Genomic DNA, 26,677 nt, shown 5'->3' with positions numbered 1-26,677 from the left:
TTATCCTATCTCAGGGGGTGTGGGAAGAAGAGAGAGAAGGAGGAAGCTGCCACTGATCCACCAACAACCAGCCCAGAGACCAGTCTTGCAGACCCATCTCTAAGGGATGAACAAAGCAAAAGAGAGAGAGGCCTAGAGAAGCAAATGTTGGTTTATTAATTACAATTGAGACAGCACCTAGAAGAAAACTAAGCACTCATAAAAGGTTAAAAATAAATAGGTCCCTTTCCAGAGAGGCTTACAATCTAGAAACAGAAAAAGACAAAAAGGAACAGGAACAGGGGCAAGGGATGGGAAATAAGAATAATGACCTACAGATTATAAAACACACAAGGCACAAGCCTGTCAAATCTGCATGCATTTGAAAATCCAATTGATTCTGACAGAGGAGTCAAAGCACATGTTAAATCTCTTCAGAAATCCGTGGGTCTTAAATTGTGCTTAGTTTATGGCACCTACAATTTAGCTTACAGAATATAATTTAAATGGAAAACATCTTAGAAAAGAATGAGAAAAAGGAAAAGCACGAGAAGTTCAGAAACTCCAGGCACAGGAAGAAGCAAGAGCCAGGGAAGATTACATTTGATGGCTCTTCATTCATTTCATGTTATTTTCTTGAATGTAAGAGGCCAGGCTGGAACATCACAAGCAATCTCAACTGGCCTCTGAATCAAATGACAGAAGTCTTCTAAGCAAGACACAACATGCCGTGACGGGACCAGTGTTCCCTCTAACATGGATTCCCAGATGTTGTTGACTACAACTCCCATAGTCCCCAAGCAAAAGTCATTGCACCTAGGGATTCTGGGAGTTGTAGTCAACATCTGAGAATCCCTGTTAGAGGGAACACTGATGGGGACTGCATGAGAGACTGTTAAGAAAATTATCCATAAAGTGGGCAGCCTCTGTTAAGATATGTATATGCAAACATATAGGCTGGGACGGGAGGAAGACATCTGTACAAGGTAAGAATAAGGACGCTTCTTCAACAACTGAGGGTGGTAGCACGGCATCACACTCAAAGTGGGACAAAAATACTGTTGACAAGAGATTGGTGTTCACTTTGGCACAATGTAGCTATTTCAGTCTCTGGCCTGGTGATCTGTACTGTCCCTAGCTGACATACTGCACAACATGGTTGGTTGGTGTGTGGGTGTGTGTGAGAGAGAGAGAGAGAGAGAGAATGTAATGGTCATGCAGTTGCACAAGAGCGCTCTTGCGCTACATGCAAGAATTATGCAAACGCAGCCGCACATTTCCTGGACATTATTTCTCATGGTTGGCAATTGCTCAACTGTGCTTGCTTGTGCAGTTCTTGCATATAGTGCTCTCACACAACTGCGTGAATGTTGCCACACGCATGTAATGCGCAGTATGCTCCTCCTGTGTGGGCTGCAGGGACAGGTTCTCTTTTTGTAGAGTGTCAATTCCCTCCAAAGCATAGTGGCCTTAATCCAGATGAAGCTGGTCATGACTAAGTCCCATTGAAAGAAGTGGGATTTTTTTGTCAGTCACGCTTAATTCATGTCATTGCTTTCTACAGGGACAAACTATGTGTAACGTTAAATACTTTGGCCTTGCTTTAAAAAAACAGTTAAATAGCTGGGGGAAAAAACTGATCAGAATTAGGTCTGGGGCATGTTGAGAGGGATTATTTAATCCTTTCCCATCATGCACCTGACTCCTGACATAAGTCGCACCCACCCACCCACTGCTATTAGCCTCAGAAGAGAAGCTTGCATTGGTGCCAATGGAAGCCTCCCCTCTCCCCCTGGGCTAACAGCTTCAGGGATGCAATTTTTGGTCTGCCACACAAACTGACCCTTGACGAGTGGCCAGGATCCATAATAAAGTAGATGCCATCCAGTGGCAAGGGCTTCACACGTGCATGCATCTACACACACAGCATGTACACATTACATATACAAAACTACATACAATATCTCAAGAGAGCTGTAACATTAAAAGTGTGGGCCATCTCTCCCGCACAACTTGCAAACAGTTCTTTACAAGTGAAATAGTGGGCAAGCTTTTTCTCACACAAACCTTGGCAGACCTGAAAGGCCAGGTGACATTCCTTTAAAGTTGAATCTAGCCCAAGGCTGCTCATCTCTGGCCCTCCTGCAGATGTTGTCCTACAACTCCCATAATCCCTGGCTACTGGCCACAGTGGCTGGGGATTATGGGAGTTGTAGTCCAAAAACAGCTGGGGGCCCGCAAAGTTGAGCAGGCCTGATCTAGCCCCGAGGCAGCCGGCTGGCCAATCCCATCCAGGTAACTGAAGCCAACAAGCTTGTTAATATCAGATGAAATCCCAGCATGCCTGGCCCTCCCTGGCACACCACATCAGACTGTCATGTAAGAATTACAATGTTGTATGTTTTGGGATAGCCAGTCATAGTCCTTGCGCAGACCTAAGTTCTAGCTCTTGGACCTTAGCAAGGTCATGGCTCTGCTAAGTGGAGTAGGGGCCTCCAGTGGCCCAGCAGAGAAAGTGGCCTGTGCCACAACAATATACTATACCCCACGGCCTAAGCAAATGACAAAAGCTACAGGAAAAGCATTCTATTCTATACCACAGTACTATACATCAAGCTCATACCACAAGTGCCCCCTGGTGGCAAAAAAAGCATCCGCTTAAATAGGAGCACCACAGAAAGGCCCTCTTCTGCAGCTCAAACAAAGCCCTGTTCTCCAGTCTGTCTGGCTCCAGTGCTGTAGAGTAAATAGTTTCTTACTTGCTTGATTTAAATTCCCAAACAATAGTGGGCTAACAAAGGAAGATTATTATGTCAAGATAGAATGGCTGCTTCGGGCAACTTTGGCACACCGGTGTTTGGCGTCTGGATCTGAAGATGAGTCATGGTACTTTCTTAGATCAGCACAAAAAAGAACCTAAGAAGGAAGGAGAGTCAGAGTTATCAAATGTTTAGGGTGGGAGGGGGTAACTGAAAATAACCTGGGGAGGGGAGGATAACCACAGAAATGAGGTGGAAAGGGCTAAAATCTCCCTAAACAGATATTGGCAGCTTGAGAAGTCCAGTGCTTGAACTAAAGTGGGGCCTGGCCCCATCTCCTTTTGAGAGGCGACCCTTTTAGCTACTGGCCAACGGTCTAGTGCACACTGCAATGTAACCTCCACACAGTTGCACAAGTGTGTGCTTGTGGAAGCACAAAAGGAGGCGCTCAACAGTGTGGCCATTGGAAATCATGGCCACACTGTCATGCAGCTCTGCCGTTTTTTCATGAGCTCAATTGTGCACGTGTGCAACTGCACAAACATTACGTTGTAATGCACATATTGTTGTACCCCAACAAAGAGAGGTTCTTTTCGGGGTCAGTAGCCAAACACGTCACCAGTCGAGAAGGATTTAAAAGGCTTTATTTTGCTCTATAGTAACAAAGGTCTTGGCAGCTATCGCTCAAGACCCAGACATATACAAGCATGACATATTTATAGTCTAGGAGATGGTGCATAGGTACTGCCCCTTTCCTTTGTCTGGACTTTCTGTAAATTTCCAGCTAACTTCTGCGCATGTATTCTTTTAGGTGAATACCTCATCACCTTATCTAGTATCTCCTGGCGCTCCTTGGCACAGAAAAGCAACTCCTTATAAGGAATCCCCTAGGACCCCTTTACACAGACAGAATATATGAAAGGTAACATGGCTTTGGTCTGGCTCAGGCCTACACCAATAGTACTGCACCCACTGTTTTCAGAATTCTCCAGCAGGGGGCATAATAGGGCTAAAATTGGGTGGTGTCAAGAGGAGAGCCTGCGGATTGCATTCAGGGATACCCGACCTTTTCTCCCATACTTATTTTATTTATTTATTTATTTGCCATATTTCTATACTGCCCAAAACTCATGTCTCTGGGCGGTTTACAACAAGCACTGAAGAGGTCCCCAGCTGAAATTGCCACCTGTCCCAGACGAGGAAAAAACTCACCTTTGCTTAAGCTCATTTCTCTATAAGAAAATGTTTAATTTCCCATTGTGGCCAAGGTAAAGAAAAACAAGCCAATATACACAAACAGAGACCAGCATAAGACAGCACAGGGAAACATTCTTTAGTTACCACAGCTGCATGATTTTTGAGACAGGCTACAACCAGAAGTGGGCATAGTGCTTGTCTGTGTATATTGAGAAGGGTGGGGGGGATGATTTTTTTCAAACAACACAATTCATGTATGGAATCCACTGCCACAAATGCAGTTATGGCCACTAGCTGAGATGCCTCTACAAGTGGAGATGAGCTGAGGTCTGTCATTGGCCGGAAGTCATGCTGGCTATATGAAAGCTCCATGTACAAGGGCAGTATGCCATTGAAAACCAGCTGCTGGGTGCAGAGGCGATGGCGGGGGAAAGACCTATTGCCTTCAGGCCCTGCTTTTGACCTTCTTGGGAGCTTCCGATGGGCCGTAGTGAGAAATCTGAAGCTGAACTAGAGACCTTTGGTCCGATCCAGAAAGGTTGCTCTGGTGTGATTATCCTTTAGTAAGAGCTAAGAGAAATCAAGTTTCTCTACCAAGTAATCCATGTACTGCAGCAAGAAAAGCTGGATAACATGTACATTGTTCCATCAGCATTTGCAAATTATAGGATAGGGGCAGGGAGCTCTGCAAAGCACTGGCCTCTAGAAACTGTGCTCTGTTCCTCTTCCTGCTTCTGAGACACCACCAGGTATTGCCCATACACTTGGCAGCCTGTCTTTTATTCCTTAGAGATGGTGTAGCTTAGTGGCTAAGAGACTGGGCTACAAATCAGAACTTCCCCAGTTTGAATCTCCCCTCTACCATAAACCCACCCCTTAATCCCATAACTGGCCTTAGGTAAGCGACTCTTTCTCAGCCTCAGCTCCCCAGCTGCAATACTGTATAGGGATATTTATGCTTACTCTGCAGGGTTGTAGTAAGGACTTCAACCAAATAATATGTGCAAAACACTTTACCCAAAAGCACTATACAAATGCTAAGTATTATTATTGTTGTTATTATCCTTAAGGGATAGAAACTAGGCAACATTACTTTTGGAAAATGAAACTAAGGCTCAGAGAATGCTGAACTGGGCACCCACCCAAAACCATGGGCAACGTAAGTGCAGAGCACACAAGTGGGGTATCAGTCTTGTGCCATAGCTCAGTGGTAGAGCATCTGCTTTGCATGCAGAAGGTCCCAGGTTCAATCCCCACCATCTCCATATAGAGCTGGGAAAGATTCCTGCCTGAAAACCTGGAGAGCAGCTGTCAGACAATATGGAGCTAGATGATCAATGAGTTGACAAGGGAGCTTCCCATGTTTCTGTGACAGAGTCTTGATCACAGCTGACATGCACAAAGCACTGTGGGCAGTGGGGAACGGAAAGGGTCAGGGACAGTGTTTCCTCGAACAGGGATTCCCAGATGTTGTTGACTACAACTCCCAGAATCCCCAGCCAAAGGCCACTGCAGCTGGGGATGCTGGGAGTTGTAGTGAACAACATCTGGGAATCCTTGTTCGAGGGGAGAGTGGCCAGGGATTGCATGGTATAGTGGTTAGAGTGCTGGACTAGGACCGGGGAGACCTGAGTTCAAATCCCCATTCAGCCATGAAACTAGCTGGGTGACTCTGGGCCAGTCACTTCTCTCTCAGCCTAATCTACTTCACAGGGTTGTTGTGAGGAGAAACCTAAGTATGTAGTACACCACTCTGGGCTCCTTGGAGGAAGAGCGGGATATAAAATGTAAAAATAAATAAAAATAAATAAATGGTCATCATGACTCACCGCCTGGGCCCAGCCAGCATATGGTCCCCACAGGCTCCGGAAGAAGTTCCCTGAAGGCAGAGCAGACAACAGAATAGGCTTACTAAGTTATACAGAGACAATCTTGACTGTAGCTGGAGGCTGAAGTGAGGCTCAATGTCTTGGCAGAGCACATATCATGCCTTGTACTATTATGATTCATCTCTAGGCTCCTTGTTAGAGAAAAGATGTCTACTCCTGTTGGGAGGAGAGGAGAACTGGCCTTGTTGTAGCAAGCATGACTTGTCCCCTGAGCTAAGCAGGGTCTGCCCTGGTTGCATATGAAAGGGAGACTCGGAGCGTGAACACTGCAAGATTCGAGGATGGAGTCGCTTTGGGAAGAGCAGAAGGTTCCAAGTTCCCTCCCTGGCATCTCTAAGATAGGGCTGAGAGAGATTCCTGCCTGCAACCTTGGAGAAGCCGCTGCCAGTCTGTGTAGACTATATTGAGCTGGATGGACCTATGGTATGACTCAGTATATGACAGCTTCCTATGTTCCAAATGGGGTGAGGAAAACAAGGTGGCTATACCTCTCAGTTGGCTCACACGGACCAGAATGCTTCATATCTTCAAGCCTATCTCCACCCCACAACCAGAGCCTGGAGTCCTTCCCATGTTCAGCAATGCACTCTGCCAGGCCTCAGTGAGTGCTTGCAACAGCCAGACACACTGACCAACAGGCAGCACAGCAGTCAGTTGGTGTAAGAAGGGCTTCAGGCCCATGGGGAGCCTGCAGCATCCCTGGACACTCCTCCTTACATTCTACAGCCGGGATCAGAGAGTAATTTCTCCATTCCCTCCAAAAGCCTTCCCCACTTGCAGGAATCTCTTCCTGAGGGTCACACAGCCCTCAGGAATCGATTTCTGTAAGTGGAAAGAGAAGGCACAACGTGCCATCACTGCAGGGAGGTTAGATGCTCCCTGTGGATCCACAGCCCTTCTTGCACCAGCTGACTACCGTGCATCATGTCGGCCACTGGCCGTAGCTAACCCCGTAGCTGAGAAAGCTTTGGCCTTTTTGTCTTTCTTCTGTTCAGGTGCTCACAAGTGAGCAGCCTCTATTGGGTGGAATCTTAGCAATAAGTTTACTCTATATTTGATAGAGTTTTTACTCTACATTTTCTGGGTGTGAGTAAATGAGGAAGTTAGGGGTGTGTGTGTGGGTGTGTGCTGTAGCTAGTGGGCAACATCCAGATTAAGTCAGTTGTGACTAAGTCCTATTAGTCAATGTACTGTGCAAGAGTATATCAGCCTAGTAATGTTGCACAGTTTGTGCTGCCCAAGATTAAGTCCATTGTTTCCAATGGGCTTACTCTTGTGTAACACAATTTATGCACACTACACTAACACAACATTACTAGGCTGATATACTGTTGCGCAGTATGCCAACCATTGAAATTAATGGAACTTAAGTTAGTCAGGATGAATGTGTCTCAGTGGTGCTCAGTCACAACTAACTAGTCTGGATGTTGCCCAGTGTTTCGGGGGTGGCACATGTGTCACCTGTTCTAGTTTGAAAGTGATGCCTGTGGCGGCAACTAAGACCAGGCGTCAGAGTCCCAATGGTTGGACTCCAAACAGAAATCTGGAGAGAAACTAGGCTGTTGCGGTTCACAACACAAACACCCCAGCCCAGCTCTTACCAATTTCCCGATGTACGCGCTCCGTCACACTGCGGGCCCCCAGGCCCAGCTCTTGGCCGTAGTACCGTTTGGCAACCTGCCATATATGGGTGTCGACAGGCACCGCTTCAGCCTTGTCCAGTGACATAAGACACACACAGTCGGCTACCTGCAAGGAGGGAAGTAAAGAACATGGCACTGAAGTCATCAGATTTCCGTCAGCATTTCAAGGCCACCCACCACCACAACCAATAACAACCCTTTCCCCCAAACCACCACAACCACTGTCATTCTCATGCCACCACAAACGCCCACACTTAATCAATCAGGCATTGGTTACCATGGCAACAGGAGGGCGTGGTAGCCCACTGACACTCACCTTGGCTCCCACTCCAGGAAGGGTGCACAATGCATGTCGGGCCTGCTCATAAGGGACGGTGCGTAACTGCTGCAGGCCGGCAGCACCACCCAGTGTCTTCAGAACGGCGCGGGCGCTCTCACTAACAAACCGTGCCCGATACCCAAAACCCAGCTCTCGCAGCCGGGCTTCTGTGTCTGCCCCTGCAGCGGGATATCCAGAGAAGAATCATCTCACCCTCTTTTTTAAAAAAGTGTCATCAAATAGAGAAAAACACATCCAGAAAACAACAGAAATAATTTTTTTGTAAACCACCATGAGGCACTTTTTTTAGTGGTATAAACCTGTAATTAATAATTAATTAATAATAATATTCCAGTAAAATACATTGTAGCAGAACACCAGTTGGCTAGAAGAAAGTAATGCCCAGCTCAGTTATAGTGAGCAACTGAGAAAGTAAGAAAGTACTGCTTGCCATCATTATACCCACATGCCACATTACAAAATCAAATACATGTCTTCCATCTATCATAGAAGGCATTTCTTATGTCAGCCTCCCTTAACTCTCATAATATTTTAACCAGCTTCATAACCTCCCAAAAGGGCCAACAGACAACCAGTCCCCTACTGAAGGCAATTTGGAAGATTTCCATAATTTAGCAATCTCAATTCTAGCTGCAGTAAATTAATAAGCAACCATCTCCACATCACCTTCTCTAACAACCCGTTTCTGATACCCAAGAAACAGGACAAATACCTCTGTAAGCAATGGTAACCAGTAGGGGTGCCAACTCTGACAAAAGCTGTTCCTGGAAACAGTGCTGGATTTAGGTACAAGCTAAGTACCTAGCTTGAGAGGAGAGCTGGTCTTATGGTAGCAAGTATGACTTGTCCCCTTAGCTAAGCAGGGTCTGCCCTGGTTGCATCTGAATGGGAGACTTGATGTGTGAGCACTACAAGATATTCCCCTCAGGGGATGGAGCCACTCTGGGAAGAGCAGAAGGTTTCAAGTTCCCTCTCTGGCTTCTTCAAGATAGGGCTGAGAGAGATTCCTGCCTGCAACCTTGGAGAAGCCGCTGCCAGTCTGGGAAGACAATACTGAGCTAGATAGACCAAGGGTCTGACTCAGTATATGGCAGTTTCCCATGTTCCTATGTAAGTAAGCTATAGCATAGAGCCTCACACTAGAAAGGGCCTCTGAATTTAAAAAGATGACTAAATTTTAAGTTTCACATAATCTATTTACATGTAAAGGTATTTCTAATGCAAATAGGCCTATTGCAAGATCATTGTTTTTGTTAGATTTTCCTGTTGCCACTGAGTCCCCAACTGCATGGAGATAACATACACAGGCTCTTTTCTGACCTTGGGATAAATGCATGGGGGCAGAAGGCATGATCCTCCTCCTCCATGCATTCATTCTCCACAAAATAGTTGTACAACAACAAAGTCAGCAGGACTTAAAATCCACTGCCAACTGCCCACATTTCCAGCAGTTATCTACGGCTTCAAAAGTTTCTTTAACTTTTTAGGCCTTAGCTATCTCCTATATGTCATTGTATGGCAGCTTTCCTGATGGTGATGTCTGTGTCAATTCATTTGAGCACAGGCTCAAATGTTCCAAAATGTTGTTCTCAAGCAATTCTAAATGTTTTTCACTATCTAAACAGAAAACTATAAATTAAGAGACTGTTAGTACAGGTTGAGTATCTCTAATCCGGACATCCGGAATCCAGAATGCTCCAAAATCCGGAAACCACAGCTTTTTTTAGTAAGTACAAAACATTATTTTCACATGAAATTTGAATTTCATGTTTGAGTCTAACATGACCAGCAACATTATTGCATTCAAAATTTTCTTGCTATTAGTTTTCATTACATTTACAGCTACCTGTAGTTATCGTAAATTCAATGCTTATTTGTTTTTATACTTTAAATCAAACCTAAAAAAATAAAATACAGTGTACAGTAACCTTTCATGTTTAGACTTGGATCCCATGCCCAAGATATCTCATCACAGTATGCAAATATTCTGAAATCTGGAACACTTCTGGTCCCAAGCAGTTCAGATAAGGGATACTCAACCTGTAAATGGTATTTCTCAGCAGAAATTCTGATAGTGTACAAAAGGTAATGCTTTTCTTCATTAACTGTAGGAAAATGTTTATCCTAGTCAAAAATGTGCTGTCTCCTCCTCCCACCACCCAGTGCAACCACGAGTCCCATATCAGCCTATCCAGATGCTCAGAGGCCCTGCTCCTGGTTCCTACGCCATCAGAGGTGAGGACTTGAGAGAGGGCCTTTTCTGTAGTGGCTCCTAGTTGTGCAATTCCTGTCCTTAGGAGCAACACACAGCCATAGGTCAGAACACGGGTCCATTTAGCTCAGTACTGTCTGCATGGACTGGCAGCAGCTTTCCAGGACTCCAGAGGAGTCATTCCCAGCCCTACTTGGAGATGTCAGGGATGGGAAAGTGCAACCTTCTGCATGCAAAACAGGCAGTTCCAGGTTCATCTGGCTCCAAGTGTGTTTCCGCTTTCAGCCTCAGGCTATACTCTAAACGCACAATGGAAAACCCAAATTGTGTGTGAAGTGCTCCCTGATAACTCACAGGGACTTCGGGGCAAATTTGGCTGATATGTGAACACACCTCTCCATTCCGGAGGAGAAGCGAAAGAAAAGGCGGGTGTGAAAAACTTCCTGGTGGCTTTTACCCCCAAAATGGGATAGACATGTTATTTATCATTAAATGGGGCTCAAGATTTTATCCCACCTGCTTTTGTTTTAACTCATGTTTTACTTTCTGTTTTTATTTTGTTGTAAACCGCCCAGAGACGTGGGTTTGGAGCGGTATAAAAATATGCTAAATAAAATAAAAATAATAAAATAAACCTAAATGTTGCCTAAAATGTCAAATTTCATGCTCCATGGCATAATCTACGTGTTGCTCCCTGCACCCTTCTAAAACTCTCTCTGTAACCATGAGGACCAGAGACTTCTTTGGGGTTTAAAAGAAGAAAATAAAGATTTTTAGCCAGCCAGCCAGCCTCCCTCCCTCCTCCTCCAATCCACCTGTACCTAGAGAACGTGTCAAGAGACTCCTTACCTGCCATGGCCTGCAGCGAAGGGAATGCATGGTATGCCTTGGTGTCCAGCTGACACAGGCGGCGCCCAAAGGCCTGGCACAAGTGCTGGATCATGTTGGTGATGCGTGAGAGATGGTTGTTGGAGGTGCAGATGAAAGAGAAGAGGCATTCCACGGGATCCTGCCGCAGCACCCGCACTCCTGAGAGGACACAGGGAGGCAGGCAAGCAGACATTTGGTTTGCTCACACAGTGTGGGACCGCAGAGCCCACGGAAATAAGCTGAAGGGGATTATCCCAGGGTCTAGGACTGTATGTATTTTGCAAACATGTTACATACCTTGGGTTAGGGTGGTATAAAAATGTGCTAGATGAATAATAAATAAATAATAAATAAATGTGTGGAATATGAGACTGGACACAGAATTCAGCCTCCTAAGAATCTAACCTTTTTTAAAACCAAAAAATAAAAAACAAAGTTTCTAAGCATCAAGGCTGAAAAAGAGGCTTGTAAACTTGTAGGCAAGACCTGGGGAAATCTCAGAAGTCTCTCCTTTCGGGTGAGGGAAGAGAGATTGAGTGGGATTCCCAGTGATTAGGAGATGGGATTTTAGTATCACCTTATGTGACACCCTATCAGTTGCAGAATAATCTATGTACAATAAGCAAAATTCCACCCATGTACTTGTTTGGCATCATTTATACATTTCACAGAGTTCAGCTTTTCTTGGTGCCAAATTTGAATGACTAGGCCACAGATGTTTGGGTTTTGAAAATGCAAAATACACACAGTGGTAAGTAACTAAAGGAGCTAAATATCCACACAGGGATTAGAGGGCTCGGAACAATAAGATCTTCCCTTCAGCAGAGGCTGTCACTGTCTGTCTGCACATTTCCAAAACTATCTCTGTAACTATGGGGACCAGAGATGACAACGGCTTTTTTTTTGGCGGGGGGGGGGGTAAAAGAAGAAGAAAGCTAAAATTATCAAGAATCTAAATGCTGAACCAGTTTCTTTGAGAAATTTTACCCTCTTGAAATCATGGAGCACAGCCCTGCTGGAGGCTTATCATCTTTAGGTAAAAGAAACACAAACACCTACCTTTGCCATCTCCTGAGGTACCCTGATGCACTAACTGATGGACCTGTTTGTTAAAAATATTTATACTCTGCCCCTCCAGCATGCTCGGGGTTGCTTACAACATTAATAAAACAGATACACAAAACAATAAAATTCAAAAAGTTAAAAGACCAAGCGAAAACCACATTTAGAGTTACAAATTTTAAAAGTTTCACATTAAAAATAATAATTAAAAAGTTAAAAACTAAGAAACCTACCAGATATAATAACGAATAAAATATTTAAAAGCCTCTCTAAAAAAAGATGTCTTCAATTGCTTCTTAAAAACACTGAGGGAGGAAGTGTGGCGAAGCTCTTCTGGGAGGGTGTTCCAAAGCCGAGGGGCCACAACCAAAAAGGTCCTGTCTTTAGACCCCACCAGTTGGTTCTCCGTTAGTGGCAGAGCCATGAGCAGGGCCTGAGATGCTGAACAGAGGGCCCTGGCAGGTTCATATGGGTGATTGTGGTCTGACAGGTACTCCGGCCCCAAGTCATGTAGGGCTTTAAAGATCAAGACCAGCACCTTGAATCTAGTCTGGAAGTGGACTGGTAACCATAAGGTGCCACAAGATGGGTGTAACACTGGTGAAGTGACTTGCACCCACGAGCATCCTTGCAGCAGCATTCTGGACCAGCTGAAACTTCCAAACTGTCTTCAAGAGCAGCCCTACATATAGTGCATTGCAGTAGACCAATCTGGGTGTCACCAAAGCATGAGTGACTGAGGTCAAGTCCGACTAAATGAGCCCTTCCTTCCCTCTTGTTCTCCATCCATCACATAAGTTAAGTTACATTTTGCTCATATACCACAACGTCTTGAATGTCCAGTGCGGGCTGCTTTCCCTGAGCTCACCTACCTGGGAACTTGATGGCTACTTGTCGGAAGTGGGGGTCAATATAGGACCAACTCTGATAGAGTGTCGATACATTTACATGTAGCTGGAAATAGTCCTGGAGGATCTGTGATGGGTTCAGTCCGTCCATTCCCCGGATCAGCTCTCCTGACAAATGGCTGCCGGAGCGTTCACTCACTCCAGCTCGGCTTGTGTCAGGCTGTGGCTGCTTTCTGCTTTTCTTGAGCGGTGGCTCAGAGAGGCCATCTTCCTCCCTGCTGCCCTCCTCCTTCTCCTCTTCATGCAGCGTGTACCAAAGCTGTTCCTCTGACTGTGTGAGAGTCCACACTCGTCCTGCCAGCACTCCAGTCCAGTAGCCAGGGCTGGTTTCAGACCACCTGAGATGCACACAGGCCCAATAGCAGGCACACCAATTATCATTAAGAAAAGCTAACCTAGAGGCCTCTCATTTACTGTTTTTTAAAAACAAACATTATATCTCTTTCCCAGGCAGTCACCAGACCTACACCAGATCAGCTTCAATAAGATGGCTTCATGTCCTCGGACATCCCTTATTATGGCATCGGTCAGTTATTTATTGGGTCCAGCAGAGGATTCCCCACTCCAACCGGGACTCACTTTGAATATGGCAACATGACATAATTCTCAGCTTCCTCGCCCTATTTTTTGAAGGTAGAGGGGGCTCACTGAGAGTACCTTGTCTGAGGGTTCCCCAAAGGGTTAACCACCCTAAGCAGCAAAAGCATACAAGTTAAGGCTAAACTTCCAAGAGAGGCAATATCACATTCATTTTTCACATTTATTTCCCACCCTTACTCATAATAACATAAGAACAGCCCAGCTGGATCAGGCCCAGGGCCCATCTAGTCCAGCATCCTGTTTTACACAGTGGCCCGCCATATGCCTCTGGGAAGCCCACAGGCAAGAGCTGAGGGCATGCCCTCTCTCCTGCTGTTGATCCCCTGTAACTGGTATTCAGAGGCATCTTGCCTCTGAGGCTGGAGGTGGCCTATAGCCCTCAAACTAGACCCGTCTTCCATGAATTTATCTAAACCCCTCTTAAAGTCTTTCAGGCTGTTGGGTGTCACCACATCTTGTGGCAGAGAATTCCATAGGTTAATTCTGTGTTGTGTGAAAAAGTACTTCCTTTTGTCGGTTGGTCCTAAACTTCCTGACAATCAATTTTAGGGGATGACTCCTGGTTCTCGCGTTAGGCGAGAGAGAAATTTTTTTCTCTCTGTCCACTTTCTCCACATCATGCATGATTTTATAGAGCTCTATCATGTCTCCCCGCAGTCATCTTTTTTCTAAACTAAAAAGCCCCAGGTGTTGTAACCTCGCTGCATCAGGAAGGTGCCCTAGGCCCCTGATCATCTTCGTTGCCCTCTATAATTTCCTTTTCTATAATTCTATAGAAGTTCTATAGTTCTATAATTTCCTTTTTGAAGTAAGGTGACCGGAACTGTACGCAGTACTCCAAATGTGGCCGCACCATAGTTTTGTATAAGGGCATTATAATATTAGCAGCATTATTTTCAACCCCCTTCCTAATGATCCCTAGCATGGAACTGGCCTTTTTCACAGCTGCCAGAAATCAATCAATCAATCAATCAAATCTGTACAACGCCCCAAACTTTTGGCTTTTGGCAGTTAACAATAACATACAAGTTAAAACATACATAAAACTTAAAAATAATTTAAACAATTTGTCATGTGCAAAGGCGGCATGGCCCGAGCTGCTGAGAGCCTGAGTGAGCTCTTAGCTTGTTATTTCAGGCAGCGCCGGCTGCCTGATAGGACGTTTTCCCCTTCCTTTCCCTCTCTGGAGGGAAAGAAAGGGGGAAACGTCCTATCGGGCAGCCAGCACTGCCTAAAATAACCAACAGAGAGTTCGCCTGGGCTCTTGGCAGCCTGGGCATGGGAGGGGGGAGTTCGCTCTGGGCTCCTCTGGAGCCCGAGCCATGGGGCTTCGGCGGCCCTTTTCATTGGCAGCCTGGGTTCTTTGAACCCGTTGGCCCAATGGTGGCTACACCCCTGCATGAACCCTAGATCCCTCTCCTGGTCAGTCAATGACAATTCAGGCCCCATAAGAGTATATGTGAATTTGGTTTGATTTTTTTGCCCCAATATGCATCACTTTACACTTGCTAATATGGACCTGCATTTGCAATTTTGTCACCCACGCTCCCAGTTTGGAGAGATCCTTTTGGAGCTTCTCGCAGCCCTCTCGAAAAACCTCAGGGCAGCTTACATGAGGGCTATGGTCCCACTTTAGCCTCACAACAACGGTGAGACAGAAGCAGTGATTAGGCCAGCAAGCCCTAGAGCTGAACAAGATTTGGGCCCAATTTCAACACTCTAACCATTACCACACTTGGTCTACTGTCTTTTATCGCAGTATAAAAGACAATAACCTGCTAACCTGGCAAAGAGGCACCTTTTAACATGGTGATTCTCCTTATTTAGCAGCGGGAAAGTAACTGGCCCTATCCACCCCCAGCACAGTACCTCCAGTGACTGTTGTTGGTGTCTATCTTGTGTTTCTTTTTAGATTGTGAGCCCTTTGGGGACAGGGATCCATCTTATTTATGTATTATTTCTCTGTGTAAACTGCCCTGAGTCATATTTGGAAGGGCAGTATAGAAATCAAATTATTAATAATAATAATAATAATAATAATAATGGGAGAGTGAGTGCTCCTTTACTTGAGGTTAAATCTGAAACAGTTACAGCCTGTGACTTTAGCATAGAACGTCTCAAAGCATGGCTTTGGAGGGTTCTACTACAAAACAGTCTCGCTGAAGTGCATCCTACTGAAGTGCAGGGGGTGTGTCTTGTTTTTCTGGTGAGCAGGGTCTTGTCATGGCCAATCTTATGTTTGTACAGCATTTTGGTTTTTTCGGCACTTAAAATAATAACATCATCATTATATTTCTTAATGACACCAGTCTCCTTTGCATGTCTCTTGTTAATGGACAGATCTTCATATGGCTACAGAACTGCAAATATACACATTCACAGCACATGAATGCACATAACACTTTGGTGCATATGCATGCATTTTGACAGCTAACGGTGCACACTAACAACAAAAATAGTATACAGAATGTACTTTCTTCCTTTCTTGGCAACCACCAATTCTAACAAGCCATACTTGAATAGGTGGCGTTTGGGTTATGTAATACTCTCTCAAGGGTGAATTAAAGGAATTCCGAAAGCTCTAGCAATTCAGCTTCATGAAGTTGGGGATTGTATGCATGCAGAGGAGCAATACTTTAAAAAGGATTCAGTGCTAATCAACAATAAATATTTTGATGTGCCACGGCTGTTTGTATGGACCATGCTGCGATTTTGAATTTTCAGAGGCTAGCAAATGTAAAATTAGCAATGTGGCCCAAAGACCATTGTGGCCATTTCCCCTTTGCAAACAAGAGATAGACAAAAGTGATCTGTCTAACAAGACTGTGAAGAGAATAAATAAATGATGAATTAAAAACTGGGAAGTTGAGGGATACTTAGGAGTCAGTGGAGACACAGTACTACAAAAAACACAGTGCAGAGAATAGAACATAGGCTGCCACCTATGTTCTGGCAGAGCTCTTCCGCCTTAGCAACCGCGGTGAAAGGCAGAAATGCAAGAGGTGCAGCTTTCCACATCACTGCATTACTATGGCAAGGAAAGCAGCACCTGCTGAACCGCTTAATACACAGGAGCTCTGTCGTGGGATAAAGGAATACGTCACCCCTAGAAATAGGCCAGGGGACACAATGGGGGTCCCAGAGAGGGGACAGGAGAAGACAGGACTGCAGGGAAGCCTCAATGCACTCGAAGGCATTCTAGGGGGGAGGGGAGGATCCGTCTTAGTAGGTTGCAATTCCACACCGGGAGCCACTAGAGGGCGCACTAACCGGAAGGTCTGTCCGCCACAAAGCACCAGGTCGAGGCGGAGATCGGCGCGCGGGCAAGGCAGGGAGCGCCAGGGGGTAGCGCGAGGCAGCGGTGCCGGGCGGGAGTTCATGTCGTTCCTCTGCGGCCCTCGGGACAGGCGCGCGGCTGCCGATGCTCTTCCCCGTGCTGCAGCAACAGCTCGCCACGAATCCCGCAGCTCCGAAACCGCAAAAATCACCATAGAGTTTCCACACTGTACTTGTGGGAGGGACCGCGCAGGGGTAGACGGATTTCGGCGGTGGTCACTCTAGGCTGCTGGTATTCTCTCTATGGCCTGAAGGAGCGGAAAAGCTGGCTTTGTGGGTGGCCGCAGAAATGCTTCCCGTCTAGAGTTGGGAATTGGGCAGGCGCAGTAAGGTAGGGCCGTTTGAAACGGTTGCCAAAAAGGAAAAAAGGGGCGGGGGTGGGGGGGAAGAGAGGGTAAATAGTGAAATAAGAGCCTAGTGAAATAAGAGCCTCCGCATCTCTTGACAGCTTTTAAAAAGTCTTTAAAGAGGCATCTGTTCACCCAGGCTTTTAATTAATATTGTTTTAATGGTTTTAATGCTGTTTTAAACATTTTAAATTGTTGGAATGTTTTAAACTTTTTATTTTAACTAATATTTTACTTTTTCTGTTTTTATTTTGTTGTAAACTGCCCAGAGACACAAGTTTTGGGCGGTATAAAAATATGTTAAATAAATAAATGATTCTTGCCCCACATCAAACTCACGGGCATTAAGTCCCTCCATGTACACTGGGACAAGCCCTGTTTAAAAAGAAAAGGTGGGAGGCGCCCAGCCTTCTATAGGAGCTTCCAGCGATTTTGAAACAATCGCTAAGTAAAGCCCTGGGGTCTTCTAAAACTAAAAATGTTTACCACCTGTCACTGGATTAAAGGAAATCTGATCAGTAATATTAATATACCACTTTTCAACAAAAAGTTCTCAAAGCAGTTTACACAGAAAAAGAATTCTTATGTTTGTACACCACCCCAAACTTCCATCTCTGGGGTGGTTTACACTAAAATAAAAAATTAAAACCTTAAAACAATTTAAAACCACAAGTCTAGTTAAAAGGCTTGGGTGAATAAATGTGTCTTTAAAGACGTCCTAAAAGTTGTCAGAGATGGGGAGGCTCTTATTTCAGCAGGGAGCACATTCCAGAGTCGGCAACAGAGGAGGCCTGTATTTGTGTAGCCACCAGATGAGCTGGTGGCAATTGCAGACAAATCGCTTCAAATGATCTCAAAAGGTTATGGGAGTCATAATGAAGAAGACTTTCTCCTAAATACCCTGGGTCTAAGCTGTTTAGAGCTTTATAGGTTATAACTAGCCCCTGGAAACTTATTAGTAGCCAGTACAGTCCTTTTAATAGCGGAGTAATATGATCTATTCAAGACTACCTGAAGACCAACATGGCTGCTGCATTCTGTACCAACAACTGCAGTTTCTGGACTACATACAAAGGCAGCCCCACACAGAGCATACTGCAGTAGTCAAGTCTGGAGAGTACAGATTTATCTCAAGAAACAGATGCAGATGGTGTATCAGCCAAAGCTGATAGAAAGCACCTCTGGCCATTGCTTCAACCTGAGACACCAGGGAGAGGTTTGGGTTCATAAGCACTCCCAAACTGCATACCTGTTCCTTCTGGGGATGTATGACTCCATCCAGAACTGGCAGATCAAAATTGTTTCCCGAGTTCCGACTCCACACAATAAGTAAAGTTGTGCCGTTGAGTCGGTGTCGACTCCTGGCGACCACAGAGCCATGTGGTTTTCTTTGATCAAGTACCTCCGTCTTATAATCTACGTCTTATTTGGGTTCAGTCTGTTTGTTATCTCTCATCCAGCCCAGGCAGGCATTTAGGGAGGTTATTATGCCTTCTCCCGATGATGTTGCCATGGAGAAATAGGTTTTGGGTGTCATCAGCATACTGATGACACCCTACACCAGATCTCCTGATGATCTCTCCCAGCGGTTTCATGTAGATATTAAAAAGCATTGGAGAATATGATGGTTCCCCATCCCTAAAGGGCTCATAATCTAAAGAGAAACACAAGGCAGACACTAACAATTACTGTAGGACTGCTGGGCTGGAATTGAATATGGACAGTTGTTCTCCCCCTACTAAAAATGAGAGCCACTGCCTCTTTCCACAGGGGTTAAATAGTGGAGGAAATACAGCTCTTTCTCTGCTAAAAACTGTAATCTCTTACCTTGACTGGTGCAACCTTGTCTCTGGCCTTCCATTTTTGTCTTAGCCCTCTATCTAGTACTTTGCTGCCAAAATCATCCATATCTTTTAATCAGAAAAGTTTTTAGTCATGAATTTTTCCATGAAGCTTCTGGTCCAACTCTTTCTTCCCTATACTACACTGTAAATAAGCCTGAGTGTGTGTGCATTATAAATAATTGCATCTCTCCCCCAAAGTCTTTCCTTGCATCAGTTCCCTGTACCAATGGCACAACATTTTTCTGATTTTAAAAAGAGCAAGGGGGAGGAACTTTTGAATGACCTGCATCACTTCTAGGTACAGTACCTAGTTCATACTGTTGGAGCTAAATGAACAGAAGCTAGTAGTTCTGCTGATCCTGACAGAAGAAAAAAGGAGAGTTGATTTTGTGCAATGTGACCACCTGCTTTTGGATCACGAATGGACAGTGGTGTATAATGGGCACAAGACCTTCACACGAAAAGCCTTGCCTCAACCTTTCTGGAATGGAACAAAAAGAAACAGACCCAGTTGGTTCCAAAAGAGCAGTTTTATTTTCTAAGAATTGATAGAGATCTTCTTCCTCCAAAATAAATACAAGTACAAATGCCCACCCGGCTGCAGCAGAAAGAAGAGCCGGGGTCCTACAGGGTGGGTCAGGCAGAGCCAGATTCCAAAAAGCTATAGTATCAAAATGTGCGAGTGAGAAGACAGCGGCCCTGCTCTGCAGAGTGTCAGGAGGGCTGGGCCAAGGAAAGGCTGGGGCACCTGGATAGATGCTACGATGCAGGGAAACAGGGACAGGGTCTCTGTGGGGGGGGAGGGGAGGGGGATGGAACAGCCCAAATAATTTACATTTTCCCACTATTGTACAGTATTTTACAAAGGACTAGAGCCTGAAGACCCAGACAGTGGGGTATTGTCCTTAGGAGCTATACAGGCAGCTGGGTTTTGCTCACGCAGCTGGTCAGGGCCATTCCAGGTATGGAACAAGGAAGGGCAGGCTGGCACAAGAGGTAGGCTTGCCCATGTGGAGGGCGCAGTGCTCTGTGGGTGTGCCCAGCACACTGGAGGGGCCATTGGGTGCTCTGCACTCGCTCCCGGAGCCTGGCCAAGGGCCCGGGCTTCTCATGGCTGGAGCTCCCCGCTCCCCTCTCCCGTACAGTCCAGCTGCACTGAGCGAGCACCCAGGGCGGGAGCCCCGCTGAGGGTCAGTCGCTCTCGCTGGAGTCGCTGCTCTGTTCTCCTTGCACCTTGTTGCGGTGCTGCATGGCGCGGTGGTAGGCGATCTGGACAGACTTCCGGATATTGGACTTGCGCCCTTCCAGCATCTTCTCCTTGTCCAGGTCCTGGTTCACACCCAGGGGCACCAGTTTAGTGCGGGGCAACCACTGCCTGCAGGAAAGAGACAAACAAGTCTCACTATGGGGTACGTTAGTCTGTCTCTCCCTGAAGAGGGAACTGCTCCATCCCCGACTCTCATGCCTCATCACAGTAACTCCACGCCCAGGTGTATTCATCAGGTCTTGAACTGGCCCTGCCCCAACATGGCAGATGCCTCCCTACAAGATAAGCAAAGCAGAATGAGGCCCAACCATTACCAAGTACGTTTGTTGTCAAAGAAGAGAACCAGGTAGAGATGCTCCCTTGCTTCCTGAGTCATCTGTTCGCCCAGCTTCAACACCTCCAAGGGGGGCACAGGGATGGGGACACCATGGTGGAACATCCCTTCCCGTGGCATCTTAGGATCAATGATCTGCCAAGAACAGGAGGGAAACAGATCAGACACCAGGGAAGGGAAACTATCTGTGTAACTTAACAGGGAAAGCTTTGTATGTGCACGCGCGCACACACACACACACACACTCACACCCACCAGACAGGTGCTATATCTGCAGGACAGGACTGAGAACTAGTGTGGCATTATAGCCAGAGTACAGGATTGGGGAAACCTGGGTTCTAATTACCATTTAACTACTGAGTTCACTGAGCAGTCTTTGAAAAGGCACTGTCTCTTAGCTTAATCTACATGCAATGCAAGCCACTGCCTCAAGCTTTTGGAGGAATATATAAGATGCTAACAGGACAAATGATGAACAGACAAGGCAATCTGGTATTGGGGCTTTTGAGAGTAAGGGCCTTTACGACTTAGCAACCTGATTTGTTCCCCCCTTGCAAAGGTACATGTATTCTGCTACTGGTTGTGGCATTAAAGTTCTAAAATTCTTAAGCTTTCCAGATTTTTTAAAAAAGCAACAAGATTTTGTTACATGCATAGTTGTGTGATATGGGGCTAGATTTATATGAAACTGAATTCTGCAGCTATAAAGCCCAAATCTGCTTGGAACAAATAGCTTGCTATCATGATTTGACATTTGTGCTATCACCAGCCATATGCTGGAAGGTGCTAAGGATGTCAAGTTAGTTCATAGTTTTTTGTTCATAGCTTTTTGTATAGTTGAACCATTTAAGATTTATTATTATTATTACATTTATATCCCGCTCTTCCTCCAAGGAGCCCAGAGTGGTGTACTACATACTTGAGTTTCTCTTTCACAACAACCCTGTGAAGTAGGTTAGGCTGAGAGAGAAGTGACTGGCCCAGAGTCACCCAGCTAGTTTCATGGCTGAATGGGGATTTGAATTCGGGTCTCCCCGGTCCTAGTCCAGCACTCTAACCACTACACCACGCTGGCTCTGGATTTACAGGGAAATGAAGAAATTGAAGCCTTGAATTTAGTTTTTGCCGAGGAGTGGGAAGGGATTAAGCAATAAAGACACAGAAGGGAGTAGCCTTAGACAGACGCAAGAGTGAGGGACGCACACTTATGCTAAGTGAAGCAGTTTTACACACTTACACATACACGGCCCACATAAAAAACTTTCTCTTCAAGGATTAGGAAGGCCTTTCTTTTCTTTCTTAAGGGATACTTGGTTGGATTTAATGTTAGATAGCATTTTCTATGCTGCTGTGTGACTACAGATGGGCACATACATTTCTTTATCTCCTGGTTTCTTGTCCCCAGTGGTTTCCAATCTTGTTCCCCTAGCTATGTACCCAAGATTATCTTCAATTACTCAAAATCTCATTTCCCACTCTAGTGCTCAAACGGCTCTAGGAACATCAAGGTTTCCAGTGCTCCACTATATATTTATTCATGGCGAGTTGTACCCCAACCTTCTATTCAAAACAGCTTTTGGAGGTAGATTCCAAGGAATAAAACATTACATTACACAATAACCCCGACTCTCCGACTCTACATGCATACGTATGTATACAAACCCACCAGTGCTGGATAAGATGGGTAGCCCCGGCATTTGGCCCACACCAGGTCCAGGGCATCCAAAGCGGAGTCCTCGTCCTCAGACAGCCAGCCACCTGATCGGCTGATGCTCTTCCGCACCACTGTGCAGAGACAGAACAAGAGTGGAAAGTGATCATTGCCATCCTTTCTGCTGGCACATCTCCAGACAGGGAGGCAGGGGAAGCAGCATCCAGATACTCACTGCCATGACCCACTCCTCGACCGGTTCCCACTGAGTAGGATTCATTTTCTGTTCCTGACGTGTCTTCACTGCTGTCTTCTGGGAAATTCACACGGGAGAAAGAGGGCTTCCCTCTGCCTTGTTTAGAGGGAGTTGTGCTGGGTGGGAGAAAGCAAAATTAAAGCTAACTATCTGGGCATTGCCTTCTGAAGGAGTCTGGGCCAGACCTCCTCCTCCCTGACCAAGAGCGTGAATCACTGAGGGGGTAAAGGGATTACATTTACACCCTCTAAAGCCCAGGTTAGTAAGAATGCTGCAATTTTCTACTCTGGCTGTCAGAATCACGCTGGCCAGTAAAAGTCAGCCAAACCTTTGTGGTCTCTCATTGGGCCATTTGGGAAAGTGGGGGAGGGGGAAATGACCCCCAGAGCTTACTCCAGTATCTAGAGTTGTGTCATTCTGATCTGTGGTCGTGATATAGGCCTAAAAACTTTGCCTGAGTCACTTGGTCTGCTAAATTACTTCTTGCTTGCAGGCACCTCAAGTGTGGCAAGTTTTGCTTTGTAGGCACCACATAATCTGGAGCATCTGGATTCATCTGGAGGGCAGGTGCTTGTGCAAATGTCCAGGGGGAAGGGAGGATATTGGACAAGTCTACCTTTGGTACGGAAAGAACCTTTGCAGATATCAAGCTTGCCATCTGATAAATTCCCTTGTAGGAGACTACTTGGCCTGCAAAATTTCAGGGCATATATCACAACCACATATATTTTCCCTAGGCTAAAGGGAAAAGGGACTCTGCTTTATAGCTCTCTTCAATGGGCTGGGTCTTGTACCTGGTGCGGTCTGAGGCAGCACTGCTGGTGCTGGTGCTGCTGGATTCTGAATCAGAGCTGCTCCGAGGAAGGTTGTAGTCGCTGCGATAAACTAGGAAACTCTTCTTGACTGGCTGGTTGCCACTGCTGAAGCCATTGGCTGGTAGGTCTGGACAGAGACAGACAGGTGGAGGGACAAATTATAACAGGGTTCTATTCTACAACCCCTTAGTTAAATTCGCCAGTTGACAAGGCCAATAGCTTTCTGCCTGACTAGTGTGCAAACTGGACCTTGTGAAATCTGATTTCCAGCACAAATGAATTAGCTGCATACATTAGAGTCCTGTCCTTTGTTTAGTTTTTAAAGGAGGGCATTTCTAGCCCTCATCGCTGTGGACAAAATACATAATATGACAAGGTTGCACTGTCTTCCACAAAGTGCTACCAGTTTTGCTGGTTCTGAACTAAATTTCCATGGACAATAACAATTGAAGAATTTAATTTCTCCTTTGGATGTGTGCAAAGTTTGGCAGAACCAATGTCCTTGCACATACAGCCCAACCCCAGGGTAGCTCTCTCCACTCTTACCATACATGTTGTGAAAGGAAGACAGTGAGTGTCCCTCACCTGAGCCCTTCCCCAACAACTTGGTCCCATCCATCACTCACCAATAGGAGCATCCTCTGCCGATTTGTCGCTGTCGCTGTCTGAGCTGGAGCTGGGGCGTGGACTCCTCCCTCTCTTGCGTTGACGCTGGGACCCCCCCATGATTGGTAGCTGAGGGGGCCCCACAGCGCTGTTCCCATGACCTGGAGCCAGCTGGCTGTCGCGATTCTTGGGAGGGCGCCCAGGACGCTTTGGCGGTCCAGCAGTTTTCGGGTTCTTCTTGGAGAAAAGCACTGATGTCCTCCTACCAACTTCATGTGCTGGGGTGGAGGAGGAGTTGGGTCCAAGGCCTGGAACCAAGCGATGGCATTTGCTCAGTGGAGGAACTTGAGCACCTCATGCCCGTATCCCTCCCGGGGAAGCTGATCCGGCCCATAATGAAGGACCTATTCACCCCTTACCTTGGGCCACCTTTCTCTACTAATGGGACCCATCCCTAAAGGTAGCTGAACAGATCTAAACACAACCTTTGTGATTTCCTCCCAGTGTGCATTCCAGTGCCTCCCTCATGAGATCCTAGCTAACAAAGTGCAAAGTTCCCATCAGTAAAGAAAATTAAAAAGTGGCCCCAAACCATCCTCGTTGCAAAATGACAACCAGATCAGCATTTGCTTCATACCCAATTCAAGGTGTTGATTTGACCTATTTAAATCCTAAATCACTTAGGAGCTTACATACCATAAAGGCTGCCTCAACAGCCCTGCTGGATGAGGCCCAAGGCCTATCTAGTCCAGCATCCTGTTTCATACAGTGGCCCCCCAGATGCCTCTGAGAAGCCCATAGGCAATAGGTGAGGGCATGCCCTCTCATTTGCTGTTGCTCCCCTGCAACTGGGATTTAGAATGTAGGTCCTAAATTCCATGACCTTCAGTTTCATGGGATGACCCCTGGTTCTAGTGTTGAGAGAAAGAAAAATTTCTTTGTGACCACTCTGTCTACATAATTTTAAACACCTCTATCATGTCTCCCCATAGTCGCCTCTTTTCCAAACTAAAAAGCCCCAGATACTGTAGCCTTGCTCCAGGCCCCTGATCATCTTGGTTGCCCTCTTCTGTACTTTTTCCAGTTCTACAATGCCCTTCTTGAGATACAGTGACCAGAACTGTACGCAGTACTCCAGATGTGGCAGCACCATTTATTAGTCTAAGGGCATTAGAATACTAGCATTTTTATTTTCAATCCCCTTCCCAATGATACTTAGCATGCAATTGACCTTTTTCACAACTGCTACCACGCACTGAGTCGATACTTTCAATGAGCTGTCCACCATGACCTCAAGATTTTCTCTCCTGGTCATTTTCTCTCCTGGTCAGTCACTGACAGCTCAGACCCCACCAGTGTATGTGAAGTTGGGGTTGTTTGCCCCAATATGCATCACTTTACACTTGCTTACATTGAACTGCATTTGCCATGTTGTCCCTCACTCACCCAGTTAGGAGAGATCCTTTTGGAGCTCCTCACGATCTAAATAGTTTAATGTCATCTGCAAATTTGGCCACTCTGCTGCTTATCCAACTTCTAGATAACTTATGAACAAGTTAAAGAGCACTGGTCCCAGTACCTATCCCTAGGCGACCCCACTCCTTATTTCCCTCCATTGTGAAAATAGCCATTTATTCCTATCCTGTATCCTGCCCTTCAACCAGTTACCAATCCACACATGAACCTGACTGCTAAGTTTACTCAAGGACCTTTGGTGGGGAACTTTGTCAAAATACTGTGTCAACTGGATCACCTTTATCCACATGCTGCTGACACTCTCAAGAACTCCAAAAAGTTAGTGAGGAAGCCATGCCATGCTGGTTCTCCTTCAGAAAGGCCTGTTCTTCTATATGTTTAACAATGTTGACCTTAAGTATGCTTTCCATCAATCTACCCGGCACAGAAGTTAAACTAACTGGCCTGTAATTTTTTGGATCCCCTCTGGATCCTTTTTTGAAAATGGGAGTTATATTAGCTACTTCCAGTCCTCTGGTACAGTGCCTGATTGTAGAGCACTGTATCAGTTACAAGTTACATATTTTTGCTAGGAGATCAGCAATTTCACAACCCCTAGTTGTCTAGGTTTGTGAGGGGGTTAGTATGTGCTTGAATTTGAACTTGGAATCATCAGTCACTCACTGTGACATTTTCAATGACTTTTTCATGGATAAAATTTCTCGTATTCGGGTCGAACTGGATTCCACAGTTACTACAGAGTCTACTGTGGAGGTGTCCAGCAACTCCTCTTATAGGATTAGACTGGATCATTTTCAGTTTGTGACTCCTGAGGAAGTGTTGACCCTTGCCCAAACTTCATCTGGTAAGAGGGTCTGGTAAATATTATAAATGCTTCTCTGAGGGAGGGCAGGATGCCTCCTTGTTTTAAGGAGGCTATTATTAGACTTTATTTGAAGAAATCTGCACTGGATCCCTCAGAGTTTGCTAATTACAGACCTGTTTCTAATCTTCCATGGTTGGGCAAGCTGATTGAGTGGTATTGGCCTCTCAGCTCCAGGCAGTTTTGGATGATGCAGATTAACTAGACCCATTTCAAACTGGCTTTCAAGTGGACTATGGAGTTGAGACAGTCTTGGTCGGCCTGATGGATGATCTCCAATTGGCCACTAACAGAGGGAGTGTGACGCTGCTGATCCTTTTGGATCTCTCGGTAGCTTTTGATACCATCAACCATGGTATCTTTTGGGGTCGCCTGAGGGAGGTGGGATTGGGTGGCACTGTTTTACAGTGGTTCCATTCCTACC

At 45.7% G+C, this 26,677-nt stretch overlaps 2 protein-coding genes across 6 annotated transcripts in view; both read right to left on the bottom strand.

Annotated features, from left to right (window-relative positions):
- Positions 1 to 133: 133 nt before the first annotated feature.
- OGG1 (8-oxoguanine DNA glycosylase) lies at positions 134 to 17,056 on the bottom strand. The gene is made up of 7 exons (XM_053295902.1): positions 16,730 to 17,056; positions 12,824 to 13,197; positions 10,869 to 11,048; positions 7,784 to 7,965; positions 7,426 to 7,573; positions 5,765 to 5,814; positions 134 to 2,895 (listed from the first exon to the last, which is right to left on the bottom strand). Exons 1-7 carry the CDS (start codon positions 16,948 to 16,950, stop codon positions 2,788 to 2,790), a joined length of 1,263 nt encoding a protein of 420 aa, XP_053151877.1. The 5' UTR covers positions 16,951 to 17,056; the 3' UTR covers positions 134 to 2,787.
- A 2,441-nt stretch (positions 17,057 to 19,497) lies between these two features.
- The window catches only part of BRPF1 (bromodomain and PHD finger containing 1), a 31,606-nt gene continuing 24,426 nt past the window's right edge, over positions 19,498 to 26,677 (bottom strand). For all 5 annotated transcript variants that reach the window (XM_053295897.1, XM_053295900.1, XM_053295899.1 and 2 more), the window contains 6 exons: positions 23,936 to 24,223; positions 23,289 to 23,436; positions 22,474 to 22,610; positions 22,254 to 22,372; positions 20,568 to 20,722; positions 19,498 to 20,361 (listed from right to left, as the gene is read on the bottom strand). In XM_053295897.1, coding sequence (XP_053151872.1) covers positions 20,178 to 20,361; positions 20,568 to 20,722; positions 22,254 to 22,372; positions 22,474 to 22,610; positions 23,289 to 23,436; positions 23,936 to 24,223 — 1,031 coding nt within the window. In that variant the 3' untranslated portion in view covers positions 19,498 to 20,177. The remainder of the gene's footprint in view (positions 20,362 to 20,567; positions 20,723 to 22,253; positions 22,373 to 22,473; positions 22,611 to 23,288; positions 23,437 to 23,935; positions 24,224 to 26,677) is intronic.

Source organism: Hemicordylus capensis, chromosome 2 (genome assembly GCF_027244095.1).
Source record: "Hemicordylus capensis ecotype Gifberg chromosome 2, rHemCap1.1.pri, whole genome shotgun sequence".
NCBI classification, from domain to species: Eukaryota; Metazoa; Chordata; class Lepidosauria; order Squamata; family Cordylidae; genus Hemicordylus; species Hemicordylus capensis.
This window is presented reverse-complemented; position numbering and strand designations above follow the sequence as displayed.

Bases quoted from the DNA above. Each gene is read 5' to 3' on its own strand.
- OGG1 (XM_053295902.1), bottom strand. From the start codon at position 16,950: ATGGTGATTTTTGCGGTTTCGGAGCTGCGGGATTCGTGGCGAGCTGTT. The intron at 7,966-10,868 runs GTAAGGAGTCTC...ATCCCGCTGCAG, and splicing joins TTCGCTGCAGGCCATGGCAG to GGGCAGACACAGAAGCCCGG. The intron at 7,574-7,783 runs GTGAGTGTCAGT...CCCTCCTTGCAG, and splicing joins TTCCTGGAGTGGGAGCCAAG to GTAGCCGACTGTGTGTGTCT.